The 17600-nt window shown below is 30.1% G+C and overlaps 2 protein-coding genes across 3 annotated transcripts in view; both read right to left on the bottom strand.

Annotated features, from left to right (window-relative positions):
* Nucleotides 1-1906: 1906 nt before the first annotated feature.
* LOC106754056 lies at nucleotides 1907-5344 on the bottom strand. The gene is made up of 7 exons (XM_014635997.2): nucleotides 4851-5344; nucleotides 4628-4714; nucleotides 4307-4546; nucleotides 3156-3326; nucleotides 3002-3055; nucleotides 2698-2844; nucleotides 1907-2622 (listed from the first exon to the last, which is right to left on the bottom strand). The coding sequence occupies exons 1-7, from the start codon at nucleotides 5037-5039 to the stop codon at nucleotides 2245-2247; spliced, it is 1266 nt and encodes a 421-aa protein (XP_014491483.1). The 5' UTR covers nucleotides 5040-5344; the 3' UTR covers nucleotides 1907-2244.
* A 5794-nt stretch (nucleotides 5345-11138) lies between these two features.
* Nucleotides 11139-17600, bottom strand: part of LOC106754103 (protein ILITYHIA) — a 32508-nt gene continuing 26046 nt past the window's right edge. The window contains exons 52-60 of one of the 2 annotated variants that reach the window (XM_014636055.2): nucleotides 16961-17073; nucleotides 16213-16371; nucleotides 14963-15059; nucleotides 14675-14857; nucleotides 14212-14406; nucleotides 13655-13834; nucleotides 13430-13562; nucleotides 12040-12118; nucleotides 11139-11438 (exon numbers count right to left, since the gene is read on the bottom strand). In XM_014636055.2, coding sequence (XP_014491541.1) covers nucleotides 11396-11438; nucleotides 12040-12118; nucleotides 13430-13562; nucleotides 13655-13834; nucleotides 14212-14406; nucleotides 14675-14857; nucleotides 14963-15059; nucleotides 16213-16371; nucleotides 16961-17073 — 1182 coding nt within the window. In that variant the 3' untranslated portion in view covers nucleotides 11139-11395. Of the gene's footprint in view, nucleotides 11439-12039; nucleotides 12119-13429; nucleotides 13563-13654; nucleotides 13835-14211; nucleotides 14407-14674; nucleotides 14858-14962; nucleotides 15060-15625; nucleotides 15719-16212; nucleotides 16372-16960; nucleotides 17074-17600 lie in introns of those variants that run through there. The other variant, XR_002666880.1, reaches the window with a different exon arrangement.

The following is a 17600-nucleotide window of genomic DNA, read 5'->3' as shown; positions in this document are numbered from 1 at the left end:
TATAATGAAGCGTTTTGGGAATGCCGTCTGGAAGATGAAAGTAAAATGTATGTAACAAAAAAATAAAAAATTCATTTATAATTATGAATTCTTCTTTTTATTGTTTATATTCATTTTTCAAATTTTTTTTAGATAATTTTTTTGTAAAATAAAAAATATTTTATTATTTTTATTCTTTAAATATTTGTTTTTTAACTTTAATTATTTTTTAATTGATCATTTTTTAAATTAAACCATTATTTTAATTGTAAAACTACTTACAAAATAAATAAAAATTATTTACAAAAGTTATAAAATTGATTTATATTTAATTTTATAATTATGATAATAATAATAATTTTATTACCATAAAAAAGAATGAACAAACATATACATAACGCATGTATTTTTATTAGAATTAAAAATAAAATAAAAATCAGATGAACTCATTGGTACGAGTATATTTTTTTTTTTAATTTATTTTGATTTTGGTAAAGAATCTCTATATTGATTAGATGTATGTATAAGTTTATATAATACTTACTTTTTTAAATTAAATATAGAGTTCGGAAAAACACTTCCTAGATTGATTTAGTATTTTCTAGAAAATAAAATCCGAAATGGTGGTGTATGGAGAAATTTATAGGGTACAGTATCAATTTGCTGGCTTACTTTATTACTTTTGGACTGAGATGGAATGTTTTAGTGGATTGGTCCTTAAAAGCCTAGCCCATATAAGGATACATAAAAAGTCATACTTTGATTTTGAAAAGTTAAATACAAGAGATGAGTTAGAAATCAATTTAATCTTAAAATGATATTTTGGACAATTTTGTTATATTTTATAGAAAAACACAGATACACACACATTGGAACAAATTTAATTGGAGAAAAATTTATTGTACAAATTTTGGAAACACTGAATGTACCAATTTCATACAATAATAGAGAATTGATTGAAGGTAATATTTATCACTGTTAAATTAAATTCTTCAAACTAATTATGATCTTAAACAAATATTTACGGAAAAAATATGTTTAAAATTTCAAAATTCCGAAACACAATTGTATTGATAGATAGGATTTTGGATCAATCTTAAAGTAAATTTTTACAGGTATAGTTTTACCTATCTTAAAGTCTTCATATGGAGACTAAAAGTAATACCAAATTAGGATTAATCTATTATAAAAGGAAAGTGTCTTTTTAAAATAAATTGCTTTATGCTAAATTTAAAATACAAATGTATAAGTTTACCATCAAATTAAGCTTTAATATTTAATTTGACAATTTTTTATAAAAGTAAAATAGTTTTACTAAAGTTAATTTTTACATTTTTAAAGAAAAAGAGAGATGAAAAAGCAATAAATGATACTTTTAATGTAAAAAGTATTTTGATATCAAATACCATTGTGGTGTTCATAGCCAAGCTTTCGATTCCAGACACTTTATAAATTTTTACAATCACTTAACATCCACTTTTTTTCACCTTTCCTCTTTTGGCAATCACAAAATGCTCATTTTCTAAAAAAGAAATGATATTTTAACATATAAATTTTTATATTTATTTAATATTTTTTTAAAATTTTTTATTCTCTTTTTTCTTAAAAAAAGTATAAAAATTTATTTTTTTAATGATTATTTCACTCTCGTATTAATAAATAAATATAAAAGTATCTTACATATTTATTATCCTTCAAAATTTGATAGTGGGTGGGTGTTAAAAAAAACATTTTCTAATATTAAGTTTAAAATACACATTTCAGTTCCAAGTTTACCTTTATCAATTAGGAGGAAAAAGAGCTTTAATCTTACACTGTATTATTTTGGAAAACAAAGTGAGTAAAAAAAACTTAAAATATTTAAACTCAGGCATATAATTCTCACAATAATCATTCCATTGGATGTAAAGAAAGAAAGAAAGAAAGAAAGAAAAAAGAGAAAAGAAAATTAATATTAGATGAAAGTGATTCAATATCTCTGACCATTTCCAATCGTGTTTATGCATGGATATACATACATGCGTCCAGAAAATCCTTCATGACTTATTGGCTACAACAGAAATACATTTTCCCTTCCCTTCCAAAGGAAACAAAACAAAAAGGTGAAAGCAGAAACAAGAATGGAAATGGCTGCTGCCGAAGAACAATAATTCTATATTTACGTACACGCAAAGAATCTAAGACATCACTTAAACCTGAACCAACTCAAAACAATACTACGTAAGTGCTTGAAAATGAAAAAGGTGGTGGTAGGTTATGACGTGATCAAGGGCACTGAGGACTGTTACCTGGGCCACCATAGTAGAAGTAGGTGCCCCATTCGTTACTATAAGAGCTTTTGATGTCATAGCAGTTGGTGTTCTCAGCTAGGGTTAAGATGTTGTGCACCGAGCTAAGACTATTGTCGGTGTCTACAATCTCAAGGTTACGAAAATAGCTTGCTTTTCCAAAACCATCTCCTGCAAAGTGCCCAGATCCCATTTGGGTGGAGGTATGTTGCCCGTTCGCACGTGTGTTCACCACTTCGCCACCCCACTCCACCATCGTCGCATGTGTGGCCAAGTGTGTGAATAACTCCACTGGCCAATACCCTACCAGTGTGCCATCGCCGAAACTCATCCACCAGTTCCCTATTTTCGGGTCCTGATCGATATTAAGAAAATGAACAACACTGAAAAGTTTAACATGTAATTTGCATGTTGAAGAAGAAACACCAACCTTCCAAACGAGTATGGTGATGTCGTATTGGTTAGAATCGTATGATGAAATGGGAGAAATGGCAGCTCCAATGGCTATTCTGCTGTTTGTTTGCACAAAACCAGCACAGAGAAGGTTATAGCATCCTGTTGCCTGATATGAGTCACTCTGCATAATCCACAAAAACATCACTCTCACAAATTTTTTGCATCTAAACTCGTCCTACTATCACATCATTAGGGTAAATCAGAATTTGAATTACAAATTTAGTTTCTCAGATAGATTTTTAAAATGATTATAGTGTGATTAAGGGACAGATGCTGACCGTCCAGTAAGTGAATAATCTTGGCCTGGTGTCACCATAAAGCTCCGGACTGACCTGACTAGTAGAACAATCAAAGCTTTAGATACAACCATTTGTTAATTGTTAATTAATCTACATTGTAATATAATTAACCTAATAATCAAAGCTTGAATACCTGCCATCCAGCTTCAATGCTGTTGAGATCTGAGCCATCGAAGGAACCAGAAAGAATCCAAATCTGAGACAGACTAAATTCGTTCACCTCTTGGATAGAAGGTTCCCACACATTTATTGTTGCCTTTGCCCCATACACCTCCTCTGCTGATCCTGTGTATGCGATTGCATGCTGCATCATACACCCCACTAAATCATTCCTTTCCATCAAAATATTACTATAGTTTCCCAATTTCTACATAAGCTAAATTATTTTATTAGTTATGCCATTTTAAATTATGAAACAATTAAAATAAAAAAACTTAAAAACTATACATTTAATGTAATATTTTTTTTTGTGTTTTATGTTTTGAATTTTATATGGTATTTGAATTAATGCATAGATAACAACATAATATATGATTATTTAAAATATACGTTTGAATTAAAATCGAAAAAAAAACGTAACAAATAACTCACAAGTTTATATATCATAAAATTGAAAAAAAAAGGTGAAAAGTTAAAATTTTAAACCTTTATCCTAAATCGAACCCTGTTTGCCAATACATACCTAATATTAGGAAATTAAAAAAAAAAAAAAAAAAACTGATTGTAAATGCTTTGTGGTCCCGGTCAAAATCCAGAAACGTATTGTAACAATGACATTAATTGCCAACTCTTGTATATTTATGGCGAATTAAAAAAAAAATTACTTGTTGTTATAAACTATTTTCTTTTACACCTTTTTATAAACGTGTTGGAGTTTCACTCTAATATTTAGAATTGTGAAGTGCAGAAAATTAAATGAAAAAAAAAAGTTTAAAATGATAAATAGATAAATAAAAACAGTGATGTGTTTTGTAATATAAGTATAAAGCAATATACAACATAATCCGTGCTAGTAGAGACAGATAGACTTATTCCTTTAATTGAAAGCGTATTTACGGCATTAGAATATTTAACAATAATGTTGATTAAAATAGTAGTGCAGTTTAATGTTATGCATTTATTATAAGGTGAATTAATTAAAAGTTATTAAATTAATGATTTATTAAATTAAAAGTTATTGTGAGTGTGAAAGTCAACAAGTTTATTAAATTAATGATTTATGATTAAGATGAGAGTGAGAAAAGAAGAATATAATGTAAATATAAAAATAGAAGTAAAAGGTACCTCGTGGCCGTTACCGGAGACAACATCGGGGGCGTCGCTGCGTGCGAGAGAGAAACGTCGTCGTTTCTTTCCAAAGTCAAACAAAGACTTTGCTCTCAACACATCATGCACCGTGCTCCGCCGTATCGGAACGGTTCCTTTTGGACACAGCGTCCCATTTTGGTGCCAGTTTTGCATTCCCATTCCCATTTCACTCTTTTCCTTCAGCTTCATACCCTTTGGCATCTCACTGGGCACTCTCTGTTGCATTCATGCTCATTCAAACATCCAAAAATATAACCAAAATTTTCTCTTTCAATTTCAATGAATCTAAGAAGGTACCTGGATCTTGTGATTCTTCAAAAGGGGGTTATCTAAAGCTGGTTGCTTTCTTTTGTGGACACAGTCTATGAGATCACCATCTGGACTCTGAAATGATTAAAAACATTCAACGACAGAAATTCATCAATGGAGCATTGTAATGATAGCAAAAAAACAAAAAGAAGCATTTTAGCAACAGCATTTGAACCAATCACACATGCATAGACATGAATAATTAATTTACCTGTATGGTGAGGAGAGGGGTCTTGTTAATGTTGTCCAAGTGTCTCTGAATCCTTTGGAGTCTCAAAGTGGTGAATTTCCTGTGAGTTGTGTAGTTAAGGTTGGTGGATTGAACCTGAAGCGTTAGTAGAAGGAGGAGGAAGAAGAAAGGAAGAAGAGTAAGAGAAGAAGAAGAGACAAGAGTGGCCATAACTTGTGTGAAGAAAGAAAATGGGTAAAGTGGAGAAGCATTAGTGGGAAAGAAAAGAGCAGAAAGGAAAAGTGAGTTTCATGGGTATTTCCATATAGCACACAGAAAGAAAGAGTATAGAGGCAATTAAGGGAAGGTAAAAAAGATTATGATATTGTATTCTCTCTCTCATTCATAATGGTATTAATGGAGAGGAAGAAGTGGTGGGTGAGGTTAATTAAGGTGGTGGTGGTCAGAGAGGGTCATGGACTTTCAGCATCAAGATGATGATTGTTTTGCATTTGATTCATCATCTACGCATTTACACATACACTTGTTATGCACAAACGTTGAAGCAAATTAAGGATGAAATTCGAAATATTGAAAGCAATAATATAAAATGGCAGACCTACCCAACTGAAAACAAAACCCTTTTTATTGCACTTCTTCAATGTGCATCTGCCTCCATATACTTTGCCATTAATGTTTCCCTTCAAACAAACCATATATATTAATGTCTTCTCTTCTCTTCTTCACTCTACCACTGCTTATCTTGTTTTCTGAATCATCAAATTCAATTCAAGTGGGCACTCATGTGGAGACCTGTTATTATTCGCACGCCGAATGCCCTAGTCTTTTATTTTATATTTAACTCATAAAATCATAACATTTTTCTATATTATTTTTAATTCAAATAATATCTTATATATATCTATAATAAAATTATTAAGATTGTCGAATTATAATATCGTAAAATTATTAAAATCGTTTAAAAAAAAAGAGAATTATTTATTTGAGTTTATTACTTTGTTCATTCACTTTGACCTATTTCTTAGGCTACATATCATACCATCTTAACTAATTCAGAGTTTCTTAAACCTTAACCTCATTTTCTACACATTTCCAGGACACAACCTTTAGATCTCTTGGAAATGGGATCTAAGTTCTTCCATAATCTTTGTTATCTCACCAATTTTGCTTCTCAAGGTTTTTAGACATTGAATAGGACATTGGTACCAATTACTGTATGAAAAGTGACAGAAGAGATTTTGTGTTTGATCCATAATCAAGCATTTAACTCTGAATACTAAAAATTGTAGAGATTGTTAATATAGGTTTCATAATAGTAAGACATTTTTCGCTTTAGGTTAAATTTTCATGAAATTGCTTTTGGTTCCACTTCAAAAGATTTCTTATCAAGTATTGGTCTAATACCAATTATAGGGAGGGTCACATACACATAAATTTCCACAATAGTAGGATATTGTTCGTTATAAGTCAAATTCTCAAGAATTTGTTTTTTGATACCACTCTAAAAAACTTATTACCAATGAAGATATCTTATTAATATATAAATTCATACATTTCTTATTTTTATACGAACTCTATTTGTATCCTAACATAATATCCATTACCTAAATAATATACCATTCATATGATTCCGTATTGTCCAAATAATTGCTAACTATACTACCTTTTAAACACCTATGACATTGTTTCCAATAAAAATAACAAAATTAATAAAACATACACAACCAATAAAAATAAATGTTTCGCTCTTCCATCTAGATAGCTTATTTCTTTAAACGATGTATAAAAGTAAACTGAAAAAATAACTACGTATTTGTTTTTAAAAAATATTAACCTGTACGTATAATTTTAATACTATTAGTTAGTGTTTATTTTCTCTTCCTTTTACCGAGGCAGCGACACTATTCTTTTTTAGTTGAATAATTTTCATTTGATTTTGCAATCTTAAGAATATGATCACAAAGTTAGAGAATAATAAAAATAAATATCTAAAATCTTAATTATTTTTAAATTAAATAGTAAAACAAAATAAAATAAGTATTCCACAATTATATTTTTTTTTCAGTGTCTAAATTTATGATATTATATTTAAGATTGCAAAATACAATAATTATATATTGACAAAGACTTAGTTAACAAAATATAAAGATTTTGGACATGTCATCAAACATAATCTCTTAATAAGAACCAATTAGAAATGTTTAGATTTATAAAAGACATTAAAAAAATTAATTATGTTCTTTTTTATTTTTTACACGTAGAGATGTCATGTTAATATATCGTCACTATATTTGAAAGCAAATAAAAAAATATAAAATTTTAGATTCTCAATTAAAAATAATCAAATCTGTGATAAACTTAAAAATAAATTAAGTAAACTATTTTCTTAAAAATTAAATTATAGAGCTGGCAATAGGAAATTGAGTTTAATGCAATAAAATAATTCCACAAAATGATATATTAAAAGAGAGATTTTGGGTATGGAATTTTGTATGGATAATCTGAGTTTTGAGCAGTGAACAACTTTACTTAACAAGGAAAAATATGTACGTAATTTAACATATTAAAATAAAATCTATAGTGGAATCTAAATAGATTTAGGAGTTTGGAGTTTGAAACATTGAGATGGAAGTAATAAATAATTTAGTCAACATTTGAAGATGTGTTTATAAAACGCACGACCATCCATATGGCATGGAAACTATACAAATACCATAATTATATTATTTAAATCGAGTAAGCTTCTAATTGCGAATCTCCATTTTTTTCTTTATTCAAAACAACTTTGTAGTTGTCAGTGCTGTCTATATCATATTATACCAATATTAATATTTTTTTATAGGATTTGAAGCCTCCTTAGAGTTTAACATTTGCTTTCAAAATCATTATATTTTTAATGTTATAAACATGTATCAATTAGGGATAAGACCAGTTTATAACATATAAGTGAGTGTAAACTTTGCTTTACAAGTCAGTGTAGAGTTAAATTAGACTTAAAATTCACTTCTATCATGGAATCGGAACCACCATTAAAATCTATTTCGATTTTGTAGTCTTAAATTAGGTTTAAAATCCACTTCTAACTTTTAATTTAGTTATATCTAGTTAAATTTTTATATTACCAAATAAAAAGAAAAATGAGAAAAAAATTTGTTGACAGTTATTTTATAGATGTTTTAAAAAGAAAAAAAAAACATATTACCAACTCATTCAATTGCAAGCTTATTTTATAAAAAGATCAACAACATAAGAATAAGAATGAAAAGGAAAAATGTACCTCTACAAACAAAATATATTAAATTGAAATTTTGATGACTAATAATCAACTTCTGCTTTATCAATGAAACAAAAAGTGATTCGATGAAGGGACAAGATTATGGAAAGATATCGTTTTACGAGTTTAAACTGTAAAAATATAATTTTAAAATGTCAACGACACGTCTTTTCTTTAGATCAACATGTTTTATTTTATTTTATTTTAGAAAAGTAAAAAAAAAATGAATAGCTATTCATTAAATTAATAATAAAACATCAAAATTCTCATCATTACTAGATTTCTGAATCTTCTTCGAACATTTATTAGACTATGATTTATCTTAATTTTGTGGATGGTGTTATGTTTAAAAGACTAAAGTGATAGAAGTTATGTGAATATCTAAAAATTGTAAACCTCTCTTATCATATTGATTACCCAAAGCATAATCGATATTGATTTTGGTTATTCAAAACCTTTTTTTCCTGTAGCAAAAATGCTTATGTTAATAATGTTGTATAATTTATTCCTTCATGAATTTTGGTAAATAACGTTCTTATACTACAAAACAACTTGTATTCTAAACAATATTACGTGTATAAATATATTTTTCTATATCTAATAATATTTTATTATTTAATTATTAAAATAAAAAAAACAATTTAAATACATGTTTTTCCTTTAACTCTTTATATATATTTAAAAAATAATAATAATGAAACTCAAATATTCAAAACAGATAATATCTTATAAATGTTATTAATCCTAGTGATAATATTAATACCGATGTCATGTAATTACATATGTATTTAGTTTGTAATACAGCATAAACCTTTAACACAAACTACAAACACAAAAATACAGAAAAGGAAATAAGAACCTGTTAAAAAAAAATAAAGCTTAGTAGAGATATATATAATATTTTTAGAGATAGTAATAGTGTACAACTCAATAATACAATTGTTTAAAAACCTTGTACATGTATGTTCAAACAATTAAATAATTATCAGTATCATAATTGTAGAAGAAATGTTTTTGTTTAATATATATATATATATATTAAAGTTTAGATAATTTCAACAAGTCACAGTTTTTATATCATCTGCATAATGTATCTTTGTTTCATTATCTATATAAGATTATATAAGATAAGCACGATACTTACAAAGTTGGCTAATGGTGGATTGTGTGAACTAAGGATTATAAATTTGGTTAACTTTTGGAAAACTCTACTATGATTTGCATGTAAGGATCTATTATATTGAAACAAGACACTCATGAATAAAATTGTAAAATGTATTGGTAAAGGGTTAACGTTATAAAACTTACTGGGTCAACTTGAAAAATTTTATTATATCTTTACGTATCAAAAACAAGAATTTAATATTATACAAAATGTCCTGTCAAATCAGCGAGTTAATTGAATGATCAATCAGTCAAACAACCAAAGGTGATATTTTTACTAAATTAACCAAGCAAATGATATGACATTTTTACCAAAAAAAAAACCTGAATGACCAAGATGAAACGGCCTAAAGTAGAAAATTATTATGATTAAACCCCTAATAAAGATTACCCGGAGTTTGGACTGTAATTAGGACAATTATAATTAACAGTCCATTACAAAAATTATAAATAAATATTCAAAATATGGTGGTAAGTTAGACATTAATTATACATTTATTAGAGGTCAAACTAACTTTAGTATCGAAAAACCTTTGATAGGTACCCATCAATTGGTGTTAATGAACAAGAAAACTATGAACAAAGAACATTAGATGACCGACCCTTACAAAAACATTGATCAACCTTACATACAAAAACATTTTAATGCCTACAGTGACATCGAATGTCAATTTTCTAAACTCACATGGTGACCACAAGAACCATGACAAACAATGTTTACTAAAAGAAACTTTAGACAACCAATTGGACTTAAGAGAAATGATAAAGAAACTACAAAAATGAATGGATGAAATGCAGATAAAGGAAAAGTTAAAAGCCTTGTATGTGGAGAATATAACCATAGGACAGGATCAAGATACTAAGAATCTTGTGCTTTCCATCCCAATGTTACCTAGACCGATAGACTAAACAACTGTCCAACAAACCTAACCATATGGTTGAAGAAAGGAGTTGAACCAACAAGGATCATAATCCATCCATGACGACAAGTCTCTTAAAGCATTCATATATGATTTGGAAAAGTGTGGCAGATAAAAAACCTTAACTTTTGCTTTGTTTTATTTCAAAGTTTAGTATATTTTTGTTTTCTTATATTTTAATTGATTTATACTTGTTTTATCTCTAATATTTTTTTTTGAATGTGAAATAAAAAAGCGTGATTCGACAAGAAAGAGTCACCTATAAAATTATAGTACCATAAACCACCTCTAAACAACCAGAAAATCACCACTGGGTTGATTAGTTGATTGTTGCCCAATTTATTTCTAGATAACATAATAAAAAGGTTCTTAAATTACCCAATTCAGAATCCATACAAATCGGTCAACATAGGGACGCTGGAGCAAGTCTTTAATTACCCAATTCAGAATTCATAATTAAAATTGTTTTGACATCCTTTGAAAAAATTCTCCCACTTGACAACCCCATTTAAAAACTATATTAATATATATATATATATATATATATATATATTAGAATTATAAGTAAAAAAATAAAATAAATATAATTAAAATATTGTAGTTTTTAGTTGCTATAAGAGTATAACATATCACCACTGACTTTTAAATTCAACTCTATTGTGTAGTAAATGAACTCAAGTGAGATACGGGTATTAGATATTCAACCACATGCCGATAACCTTTGACCAATATCTTTGTCATACAGTAAATAGGTTGATCACATGCTAAAGCTTCTACTGGTAAACCACTAACGAACTCGCGACTAATATTCATATAAACAAATGATAATAAAAAGAACATAATCGGCACCTGAACATTATTAGTAATTCATTTAATTGGTAAATAAAGTGATCCTGCACAATAAAAGCTCTAAGGAATAAATAAACGAAGAAAAAAAAGGAAATACAAACATTGTAGGTAAAAAATATATTACCGCCAAAATTGATTAGAAATACAAATATAGTTACAAATAATTAGACTCGTCTAATTTACAAAGACGTTGATATAACCAAATACCCAGGCGCAAAAAATTGGGTAAAAAGCCTCAAATTGCATATTTCTATATTTTTTACTATATCACAGTGCTCGAGAAAAATTGGTTATCAACGAGAATTCTGTACTTAGACCATGAAGAAAGGAGAAACACAGCACTTGATGAAAGAAACTACTTAGCTACTCGAGGTATCCTCGTCGCTATCATCACTGTCATCGCTGCAAGAAAGTAAATAAGAGAAATTTATCAACATAATTGTGCGTGGATTCTTGACTTAAACTCAGGTGTTAGAGAACAAACGTCAAATGCATAAAAAAATTCATTCGGAATTAACAGTTTATGATAACAAAACCTAAATAATCAGGCTAAGAGTATTTACTTTTATACAGTGATTTATACAAAATCAACAGATTATCTAAGTAATAAAGAGAATTAGATTTTTGTATTCAAACTTTGGAAATGAAATTTCAAAATTAACCTATAATTTCATCATCCCCTACTCTAGATAAATTTAAAATAAAACCCTTTCAACAGACAATTTTTTTTTCTACGAAAAACAAACGATAAAACGTGTACATATAAGAAACATGGTCCTGAGTACAAAACACAAGATCCACTTTAATAAGTATTACTATATCTCTTTTTATACCAATAATTCATTTGGAAATTCCTTCTTAAAATATTTGCCAATTAACAAAGGAAGTCACTCGTTGCATGTCAGGTTCATCATCGTTTTTCCCACAAATATACAGGATTAAGTAACTTGCATTAGATTGAAATGATCCTCCAAGAGAAATGCACATTTGATTATATACATACCTATATTCGGGAAACTTGGATAGACGCCTAGCATCCAAACCAGTAATATACTTCTGAGCTGCTTGAACATTTTCTGAACCTGGAAAACCCAAATCCATAAAAGAGTTAGAAAGTGTATCTCCATTCCATTTATCGGTTGTTAATCTAAAATCCCGTGCCAGTAGAAAGGCAGAAAAATATATTCAATGATAAAAAGTTCTGGAAATAAAAATGTATATAACCAGAAATTAGTGATTTTCATAGGTGATATACTGGATAAGATCCTTAAATTTGCGAGGGGGTTTTGATTAACATGGAAAACTGTAAGGTAATGAGTGGTATGGAAGTGTTACACAGATGGCGTTTTGGAGAAACAGTTTATTTCAAAGATGGCAAGTTTAAAAACAGATTCGTGTAAGAACTAGCTAGGGTTCCGATAGAAAAGATTTGCTGAGGCAAATAAAGGCAGAAAATTTCTAGGCGATTCATTAAAATGATAAAGAACGTGACTTCACATTGAGGAACTCTATTTTAACACAATAACCAAAGCTTTTTTCACACTAAGCAAACTTAACTACATTATATCAAACACCGTCATGATCTTTTACTCTGAACATATCTCTATAGACAAACTATTGAACCTTCAAATTTGTCAAGGTTTCACTCCTGTTTTGGGTCTTCCTCTACATCTAGCAATATGGCTAAGTACAAAATGATCAAGGGTCTGCTTGTGAATAAACTAATTTATAGATGTTCTTGCCTATTAATTTCTCTAAAAGGAATTTTATAATACATATATAAGTTAATTTTAAAAAAGATGTTCACCCCAACAGACCCTTTCTTCTCCTAATCGAGACTTCTACAGATATTCCAGACACATAATCCAACTTCTTCTCATGCACTCATTGATAATCATAACTTGTTGGCTTGTTAGAATATAACATTCAAATTACATACAAAACAAATCTTATGATGTACTATAAAACTTTGCCTTAAGCTTGAGAAGTGACGCTTTGTCACAGGAAAACACTCAGCGCACTGCTCCATTTCATCCACCAAATCCTAGGCTTTACATTAAACTTCCTTTTTCTATCATTTTGAATGATGGACCCAGGATGTACCTCATACTAACTAACAATCATTAAACACTGACTTATACTTAAACAAAAGTCACGGGTTTAAAAACAAGTATAAGGTAATAAAAAAACCCAACAATTGATTTCATTCATAAGAATAATAATTCAACGTGAAAGAATAACTATATGCTGCAAGAACCGCCAGCCACACAGAAATTTCAAAAAATATTTATGGTTTCACGACTAGTCGTGGAACATCCTTTACCATATTCATTCAATAGTCAAATATATAACACAAGATAAAGGGCGTATAACACAATTCCAAGTGAAAGTACCCTTTGCTAGTTGGAAGGCATGCAGCGCACATCGTTCTGCAGCAAGTCTAACTGGGGTATTCGCATCTTTCAAACACTCCGCTAGTGCAGGACCAACTATGGTGCCTTGTGACAAAATGGCCGATGGATTTACCTGTAAAGTTTCAGGAATAAACCAAATCTAAATTTCCAAACATACTATTCTACAGGTGGATACTATGTGAAGGCAAGATTTCAAGCACATACCTTAGCAACAGCTTTTATGGCAGATAATGCCCTTCTCCTAACTTCACTGGAGTCATCACGGGTGGATAAAATTAGCAGTGAAAGAACATCTTTGTAAAGCATTGTATCAGAAGGATCTATTTGAGCTCTATAAAGAAGCAGCCTTCCCAATGCCTTGGTTGAAGCTTCTCGAAGAGGGAACTATTTTGCAGAAAATTGAATAAAATCAAACAATAGCCACATAACAAGAAACTTGTTGGACTCAAGATTTAAACACATTTACTTATGAAAAACATATAAAAATAATCTGGATTTTATGCCAAGACTTGAGTACAGAGGGTTTTCTCAAAGCATGAAGTTCCTCCATCAAATAACCAAAAATAATATCCTGAGAAGACAACAACTAAGTTGCCTTCAACCAGTCTGCCACAGAACCTATAAATCACTATAACTATCACATCTTGAAATCTATTGCTACATTTGATATTACTATAAAATGGAACATAGTGATGCCAAATACAGAATTAGGATTGCATTCAGAAACTTAGGCAATTAAAACTAATGCAGGATTACCATACCTTCTCATCCTTTAGGGTGTCTCTAAGGCAATCAACAATAGTTGGGAACAAGGAAGACGAACAGATTGTTGAGGGATTGTAACGAAACAAGGAAGATATTGTAAGGACGGAACCATGCCTGGCTGGCCAGCTTGGTGAATTAGCTAGAGTTGACAGTTCTTGAATCAACTCTGTCAGCTGAACATCTTCAAGGTACTGGAGTTATAGTAACATAATAATCAGAAAACACAAAAAACAAAATCAAAAAATGAAATAGAATTAAGCACTGAGTTAAATCTCAGAAATGACAGCAGAAGTAATAATAACATAATTTAGCAATAGAAAAATGACACGTCAATTTACTTCTTTCTTTCAATCTGAACAAAATAGAAGAGTAACATTATAGTCATTCAAATATGTAATGAAGATTACAGAGGAATACAAACACATCAGTGAATACAAATCCATTCAATAGTCTACACACCTGTGCCAAGATTCCCAATATGCTAGAAGCAAATATCCGAACTTGATCATCATCTTGATGAATTAAATCCTTGAGAACATTGTAAAAACGAGTTCTAACAGCCAAGCTGACATTTTTCCCAGCATGCTTCAAGACACCCTTTAATGCAGTCAGAATAGCTTCCCGTACACCGCCATCAGATCCCTAAATAATCAAATTCCCACAGTTTTGTATTAAACAAGTGACATCAGCAATACTAACATATTATCAAGTATTCCATCAGATTAAGAATAGCAGAAATAAAAACACCTGCAAACTGGACAGCAAATCACTAACTAAAGGGTCAACCCTTGTACTGAGTCCACTAAGCTTCCCAAGTGCCAAGGCAGCACTAGATCGAACAGTTCTGCAGTCACATGCATGTTAATAAGCACGAATAATAAAATATAGATGAATTATGTTAGGAGAATCCCAAATATCAACATTTCATTCCAAGTTAAGTAGAAAAGTAAGAGGTTGCAAGGGCATCGGTTCAGTTCAAGATAGATGTTACCAAGGGAGTAGCATTCAAGGCCACAGTCACATGCATATTAATAAGCACACATAATAAAAGAAATATGGGATTATGTTCAGAGACTCTCAAATATCAACATTTTAGTAAAAGGTAATTAGAAAAGAGTGTGGAGTGTGATTCAAGGTTGCAGCATAGAGAAAAGAGTGTGGAGCCTCAGCGGTGAGGGGAATTCCTTGGAGGACTTTTCTCTTGCTTTCATATATTTATCCTTTTATGTTTGAGTTTGTAAAAAAATGGTCCAGTGTGCCAAATTTCGTCTTTTAAGAAATGAAAAATTAGATGGTAAGAATGGAAGTGAAGATGAAAGGGCCAATGGTTAGGGTGGTATTCAATCAAGGAAAGATGGAGCAGGCAAACAGCCTTGCATGCTAGAGTTTTGCACAATACCATCAACTCACCACCAATACACAAAAACTCTTGTATTCACCCTTTGTGGATGGATAGTCAACTAAGAATGAGCTTTGGGCACATGTATGCTAGCCAATCTTTCCCTGCTTTAAGAACAGTCAAAATAAGTATCTGTTGTCCATTTTTTTCCTTTTCATTTTTACTGCAACATTTCTTCTAATGAGGATTTTGAATATCTCATTATGTATCTTCATCTTCTTTCATAACAAAGAATGTTAATAAAAGAAAACATAAATTAGGTATTAGCAAACTTAGCAATTCCTTTACGTCAGGTTCTCCTCTTTAATTATGGCATATCTGAAGGTCGAAGTTTAGTTACTAAATTTTTTCTACGTTCCACCGATACGATATTTCCCCCAAAAAATACTTAAGTGTCAGTTAGCAATTCAGGTGACAAATCCTGCAAACAATTAATTGAATGATTTGAGATATTAATATATTGTGTGATGCTGAAAGGTGATTAGCACATTTACAAACCACAACATCAAGCATACAAAAGGTGCTAACTGAGGGGGTGAACACATTAAATCGGGGAGAGGAGGGATGATTTTATAATATATTAATATCTCAAACAAACCTTGTAGAATCCTGTAGACACTTGACAAATGTTGTTTGCAGCTGAGGAAGAAAAGGCTTCAGGGAGATTCCACCCTTTTTTATCATCGATGTTAGAGTAGACAAGATGGCACTCTTCACTTGCCATGGGAATCGATCACCTATAATTCGGATAAGAGGCCTACGCCAAACAAGATTGGCAAAGTCAAGATATATAAAATATAGGTCCCCAAAATAATAAATGATAAAATATAGCATTCAGTTGGATATGACCCATGGACAATCAAATGCCAACCTCACCTAAAGTCTTAAGAATAAACTATGTACAAATAAAACTGAGAGGAGTAAGATCAAGCTCTGAATAAACTTACTGGTCAAAACGGCCCTACATAACCTATTTATAAATTGGCTTTAATACCCAATCAAGGACTCAAGAATCAAATCAATAACTCCAGTTGCAAGGGAAAGACATAATAATTGTATATCTTTAACAAATGAGACTAGCTCAACTTATTGAAATTTTCTTAAACGGGAAAAATTCAATCAAAACAATTTTGAGTCAGCACATGGATATAACAATTATAAAGAGAGAAACAGTAAGCCACCAACCAATGAATTGGTTCAGTTAGTGTATTCAAATAAAAGACCAGAACATTCTCTAAATACTACATTATAACATGACGCCATTTTACTTTATTCATACATACAGCTGCTCATACTAAAATATGAACATTTATAAAAACAATCCATAACAATTTTTTATTAAATACCCTGTTATTGGGATGACAAACTCCTTGAGTGATTGCTCACTGGTAACTTCTATCAATTCGCCAAGTCCCAGAGCAGCCTGCTCCCTCAATTCAGCAGACCCGCTTATCAGGCCCTGTATACCAAAGGTATAACTTGGAAAATGAATTCACAATTGAATATCCAAACTTTATATCTAACTCACGATACAAAACTCGGATATACTGATTTTATTAAGTAAAGATACAAAAAAGATATTGATCCTCTGCTTACAGAAAACTATATATACAGAGCTCAGTTACAGGACAAGTCAGTTAAAACTGTATAACTAAATCAGTTATAATAACCACAAATAAAACAAACTATACTAATTGCCTCAAACAGTTACACTAAATCAAAACAAAAACAAACATTTGTAACAAAATAATAAACCAATAACATTGTCAAAAGATGAACTCAATCCCCCTCCCCCACAAACTCAAGGGGGCTGAGAAAATGAAGGATCTCTGTTACATTGAGTTCGTCCCCAAGAAAGGAAAATCAAGTAGGAGACAAGGCCTTGGTTAAAAGATACACTCACACCTCACAATGTTACATCAATGAGCAAGCATTGCTATACCACAAAATCTTTTAATTCTTTACATAACCAAAATGTTAGAATAA

Source organism: Vigna radiata, unplaced genomic scaffold, assembly GCF_000741045.1.
Source record: "Vigna radiata var. radiata cultivar VC1973A unplaced genomic scaffold, Vradiata_ver6 scaffold_83, whole genome shotgun sequence".
NCBI classification, from domain to species: domain Eukaryota; kingdom Viridiplantae; phylum Streptophyta; class Magnoliopsida; order Fabales; family Fabaceae; genus Vigna; species Vigna radiata.
The sequence above is the reverse complement of the archived record's forward strand: the minus strand, read 5'-3'. Positions and strand labels throughout refer to the sequence as shown.

Coding starts and splice junctions, on each gene's coding strand:
- LOC106754056 (XM_014635997.2), bottom strand. CDS start 5,039: ATGGCCACTCTTGTCTCTTCTTCTTCTCTTACTCTTCTTCCTTTCTTC. Junction 4,715..4,850: donor CCCCTCTCCTCACCATACAG/GTAAATTAATTA, acceptor TAATCATTTCAG/AGTCCAGATGGTGATCTCAT. Junction 2,623..2,697: donor TCACCATACTCGTTTGGAAG/GTTGGTGTTTCT, acceptor AATATCGATCAG/GACCCGAAAATAGGGAACTG.